Here is a 6,000-nt window from a genome sequence, read left to right on the forward strand (position 1 = left end):
AAATTTACTTTTAAAATTTGTTTAATGTCGTCTGCTTTCGTGCCGAGATCAAGTATTTTTAAGCTAAGCTTCGCGTGGAGATCCATCGTCATGGATCGTCTGCTCCCGCAGCAGTAGCCAAATACACACGTACTCCGTAGCATTGACGTCGTACAGTACTGCTTTAGATAAAGTGGGAATTGGATAAGACTCATTTCTTCATCATGATAACTCGTGCAATAGCAACAATTGCCCACTTGTGAAATTTGTGCGCAGTGGGCACTCCAGAGGCAACAGAAGGTGAGGAAAATTGGGGCTTCTCATTGGCTGCAGTTTTGCATAGTCAGACATTCCTGATAAATGGCCATATTTTATTATTCATCGCGTCATAAGAATTGAGAAATGCATTTGGATTAATCATGGTCGAAGAAAGATATGTGGAATGAATGCAAGAATTTTAATGGCTAGTAATAATAAATTAAATCATTAATTTGGAGGAATGTGTACATATTATATATATATATATTGTGCCGGTCCCGCCTCCCTGGTATGGTTTTGCCCAAACCCCCCCTCCCTTCCTCCGAAGACGTTAGGACGAGTTGGTTTTGCAAACGAGACGACACGTACGTATTTGTTTTTCCCCGAGTCGGAGGAGTCACTGGTTCCGTCTACCACTCCCCTCCTCCGATCCGGGGTTAGGGAACACCGGTTTCGGGCAGCCAGCGCCGTTGGATTTGCACTAAAGCTAGTAAAATTGTGGGGGGCAGAGGAATCGCTGCGTACTATTACCAAACTCCCCCCTTAAATAAATTAGATTTCGGTTCTTTTCCTTTTACCATAAATCACTTTTAATGAACCGTTAATAAAACAACAACAAAAAATAACCCCATAGACATTGAAATACCCTCCAAAAAAACACATACTATACCTTTAAACACGAATATACCCTGACACTCAATAAACCCTTTTACACATTATTGATTAAACATTGAAATTTAGAACAATTAAGTAATGCCTTCGAAAACAAAAGAAGTATATCAATCTTTAAGGCAATTTAAATAGCAACCCATTTACAATGGTGAGATCAACACTCTTTAGCAATGTCAGTTTTTGTTTGAGAAAGACGAATTATCGTCAATGCAACTTTGAGAAAACAGAGAACAATGAGGGATTGACACAAAAACACTGGTCCTTCCTCTTCTTCGGACGAGAGATAGAGAGAGAGCACGAAACACTCACTTTTTTGGGGGCACACTATTTTAGCTATGACAAGCTTCACGCCAACCATTTTATCCGACCAACAAACCAATGGAAGAGAGTTGGAAAACCATTAGAAGTGGTCTGCAGGCGGCAGCTGAGGAAGTTCTTGGTAAAAGAAGAGTCGTTATGAAAAAACCATGGATCACGCAGGAAGTATTAGATCTCATTGAAGAAAGAAGAAAATACAAGGGTGCGAAAACAGAGGAAGGACAGAATCGTTACAAGAGGATAAGGAACGAAATATGTCGTAAAGCGCGGAAGGCTAGAGAAACGTGGATGAAAAGCATTTGCGAAGACGTGCAAAACAATCTTAAACATGGAAAAGTAGAGGCCGCTTATAGGATAGTGAGGAACCACTTTAAGGAAAGGGGCGTAAGATGTAATACCCTTAGGGACAAAAACGGAGAACTATTGATTGAAAACGAAGAAAAAGGGAAGAGATGGAAGGAATATCTGGAAGATTTGTACAAAGGAAGTCGCCTCAGAACGAATGCTATCAAAAACGAGAGGGAAGTGGATGCCGATGACATGGGAGCCCCAATTTTAAGATTGGAATTTGATGCGGCTGTAAAAGACCTCAGGATAAATAAAGCGTCTGGCATTGATGACATTCCTGCAGAACTAATCAAAAATTCAGGAGAGAAGACGTTGAACCAGCTATACAAAATCATAAGTGAAATGTATACGACAGGTGAGATACCAAAGGATTTCGAGAGGAACATTATAATCCCTATTCCTAAGAAGAAACGAGCGGAGAAGTGCGAAGATTTTAGGACCATAAGCCTTACTACACATGCATCAAAGATACTGACAAGGATCATCTATAGAAGAATAGAACGAAAAGCAGAAGAGTACTTGGATGAGGACCAATTTGGATTCAGAAAAAACAAAGGCACAAGGGAAGCAATATTGGCCCTAAGACTGCTCATAGAAAAGAGAATGGAAAAGAACAAGCCAACATTCGTTGCGTTTGTGGACTTAGAGAAAGCATTTGATAACGTGGATTGGAGCACAATGCTTGGAATCCTAAAGGAAATTGGGGTTCTTTATAATGACAGAAGAATCATCCACAGTTTATACAAAAACCAAGTAGCCGTGATAAAATCAGGGCCCAGCTGTGAAGAAGCTAGAATTAAGAAAGGAGTGTGACAAGGCTGTACATTGTCACCCGTAATTTTCAACGTTTACATTGAAAAAGCCATTAATGAAATCAAAGAGAAGGCATTGGGAGTGAACATCCATCGAGAAAAAATAAGCATGCTAAGATTTGCCGATGACATAGCCGTTATAGCAGAAACAGAGAAGGATTTGAAAAATATTCTGGTTAATATGGGTAGGGTAATGAGTAGATATCAACTGAAAATAAGCACGAAGAAAACCAAGATCTTAGTATGCAGCAGAAGAGAAGAAGTCAAGACCAACATTAAAATAGGGAGGCAAAAACTGATAGAAGTGGATGAATTCTGTTATTTGGGAAGCAAGATAACTAGTGAAGGGAGAAGCAAGAAAGAAATTATCAGCAGAATAGCCCAGGCGAAGAGAGCATTCCACCAAAAGAGAGACCTGCTTACAGCGGGAAACTTAAATATGGATGTAAAGAAACAATTTATAAGAACCTACATCTGGAGTATGCTCCTATACGGAAGTGAGGCATGGACAATGACCGCAGCGGAGAAAGCAAGGATAGAGGCCTTTGAAATGTAGTGCTACAGAAGAATGATGAAAATCAAATGGATCGACCAAGTTAGTAACGAGGAAGTCCCAAGAAGGGTAGGAGAGAAGAGAAGCCTCATGAAAACCTTAATAAGAAGACGGAACAACCTTATAGGCCACATCTTGAGACATGATGGCCTGATGAAGACAATCGTCGAAGGACAGGTGGAAGGCAAGAATGGAAAAGGAAGACCTCGAACAAAATATATGGAACAAGTAAAGAGAGATGTGAAAGAGAAGAAATACGTAGGAGTGAAAAGATTAGCTGATAGGAGAACTGAGTGGAGAGCTGCGTCAAACCAATCCTAGGATTGTTGACCAGTGATGATGATGAAGCTTCACGAGAGGAAAATAGGGAAATTGGGGCGTTGTTAGCTTACGCTTCCATTCTGCGGCGGGGATCTGGGGCAGAAGCCACTCGGGCCAACAGCCGGCTGATTGCGTCTGCAAAACGTGGCCAGTGCTTCCTCCAAAGATTCGACCCCTTCAGCGCCCAGGAACATGCGTAGCAGAAAACTTAAGGCCCTCTTCAACCTTTCCTCCTCTTTGGTGCGATCGCCGCCGTAGTGCCTCTTAATTTCTCTCCTCCCAGGTGCGCTCTGACTGTACACCTTGGTCTGTATTTCTCCCGTCTCTCGCCCGTGCTTGGCCTTTTATCCTATCTCTTATACACATCGTTCCCCCGCACTAACGTCGTCTGCACCTCTCACGTACAGTGACGACGTTAGCGGGGAACTGAGCGAACTACATTTTCCCCTTTCACTTGTTCTCCGAGTCCACATGATTTGAAAAATTATACAATCCAAGCGATACAAATTTATATTACACAAAAAATAAAATAAACCACTTAGTAACAAAAAACAAAATAAGGCGTTCCGTCACAAAATATACATATAATATGTATCAAAGATAGAAATGGAATATTCTTATTTTGATTCTAGCTGATGATCAGAAGATTCGTATCTGGGATTTAGCAGCTGGCTCCCTCCTGTCGGAATTAGTGTTACCTGCCACTGAGGGAAATGTTTCCAGCAATGAAACACCCAGTGCTGAAAGTAAGTTGTTTGAGTTGATGTGTGCAGTTTTCTCTGCACAACATTTCCTGAAAATTTCTATTTCTTATCTGCATCCACTTGATGAGAGTAAAATTGCAGCTGATATTTTTATAAGTTCATGCATAGAACAATTTTCGTGACTCAGAATAGAAATGGTGTATGGAGTGAGGTGAAGAATTTCATTTGTAAGGGAGTTGACCGTACGTTAAATTTTCATCTTGAACGTTGGAGGAAGAGTTCTCGGGTTTCCTGCCGGGTCCAAGGGTTTTTTCGGCACTAACGTTTCGAGGGCGAAGTCTGCCATTGTCTTCAAGGTGAATTGAATCCATTCACCCTGAAGACGGTGGCAGACTTTGCCCTCGAAACGTCCGTGCTGAAAAACCCTTGGACCCGGCTGGCAACCCGAGAACTCTTCCTTGAGTCTATTCACCGGGAAAACCTTGGATCCTTCATTTTAAACGTTTTTTTGTAATTTGGGTGAACCACCATTTCACTAAAATCACATCACTCGAGCAATGAAATGTGCAAACCTCCTTCAGGTTTTTGATACAATGTCTCTCTTCTTTGCAGTTACTTCTGCCATAAGCCAAGTTGGGGGTCCCGTGTCTCAACTTTCATGGTCGTCAGGAGGTGATCGCTTGGCCTGTGCCTTTCGTGGTGGCCTGGTGGCTGTGTGGGAATCAAAGCAGGGACGATGGGCTGAGTTCTCAGCTGCTCCTCCTACCAATTCCTCAGCAACTAATGTTCTACTGTCTGATGACTCGAGGTTGGTTTTTTTCATTTCTTAAAATTTGAATGTATCAAGAAGTGACTTGCTATGAGTAATGCAGAGATTTAATAACCTGTAGAAATTTGCAAATTTAGTATTGTTCACTTTGCTCCATGGAAAATGTCTAGTTTGCATAACAGAGGAGGATTTTTCTCAGAGATTGTCTAGTTTTCCCTATCCTCAGTTTGTGGGATTAAAAAAAAGATTGTGTCCCAGGTGCTTGCATCATGTACTCAGAATTGGAATCAATTGTGTAAAAAGGAGAGTCCTCTTGTGGACTGTAAAACCTCAAATTATGTGAAGGTATGTTCCTTGATATCACCTTTTGTGAGATGCCCCTACATGAAATATCAAGTTTTCACGTATCAAAGAACCATGGTAAATATCAAGTTTTGTTCCTCAATCAGAAAAACCTTATATAGAATTAAATATTGGAATTAAATTTTGAACATTCATGTGATTGCATTTTTAACATTTAGAAGTGTTTGTCTAGCCATCTTAAGTTGGCATAACCTCTGGACTATGTCAAGTTGCATTTGTCTAGTCCTATGGAAACCTGATCACAGACTCAGACTGGTAGAATCCCGAGTACAAAAAAAAATACATAAAGCAGAGGTGCAATTGCCTATTTTAAGGGGATAATTGGGCTGCCCATTTCTTCATTGCAGTGCTTAAATGACCACACCTTTTGATGCCTCATTTCATTTATTTTTGTTTCAGACCCAGCAGAACAGCGTTGAAAGTGCCACAGGATGGATTCACCTCGTACTCAACAGGCATGAACCCCCTCACGTCCCTTTCTTATATTGAAAAACGTGTGCTTGTTGCTGTAGGCTGTGCATCTGCAAAGCCCATGGAGTGATGCGATGTTTATTGATGCTTGTTTTGAATCTTAATGGGGCATTTCAAAATTTCTATGCTAGAAATGATGTTATTCTAATATCTCTAAGGAATACTCTGTTTATAATGTATTGTACCTGAATGAAATTGAATAAAATCTATTTATTTACCTTGCTATTTTGAATAACTGATGATGACTGTGCAGATAAAAGTAAAATATTAATAGTTGAGGGTTAACTGCATTTAAAATATTTCAGAAGACATAACTGAAGTATTTCCATGGAGAGCAAGCTCAAATAAATAACCCCTTCATCAATTTTAGCCTCTTTATTCCCACAAAAATTACCAGTATACTGTACAGATCTGTTATTACATGGCGCCAAA

General features: G+C 40.5%; 1 protein-coding gene across 1 annotated transcript in view; it reads left to right on the top strand.

The window, feature by feature from the left end:
• Nucleotides 1-5,786, top strand: part of LOC124156870 (TAF5-like RNA polymerase II p300/CBP-associated factor-associated factor 65 kDa subunit 5L) — a 38,106-nt gene extending 32,320 nt beyond the window's left edge. Inside the window, exons 12-14 of the mRNA XM_046531363.1 lie at nt 3,894-4,007; nt 4,578-4,773; nt 5,497-5,786. Of these exons, the coding sequence (XP_046387319.1) occupies nt 3,894-4,007; nt 4,578-4,773; nt 5,497-5,638 (452 nt within the window). The 3' untranslated portion in view covers nt 5,639-5,786. The remainder of the gene's footprint in view (nt 1-3,893; nt 4,008-4,577; nt 4,774-5,496) is intronic.
• The last annotated feature ends 214 nt before the right edge of the window (nt 5,787-6,000 follow it).

This window comes from Ischnura elegans, chromosome 1 (assembly GCF_921293095.1).
Source record: "Ischnura elegans chromosome 1, ioIscEleg1.1, whole genome shotgun sequence".
In the NCBI taxonomy this organism is placed as follows: domain Eukaryota; kingdom Metazoa; phylum Arthropoda; class Insecta; order Odonata; family Coenagrionidae; genus Ischnura; species Ischnura elegans.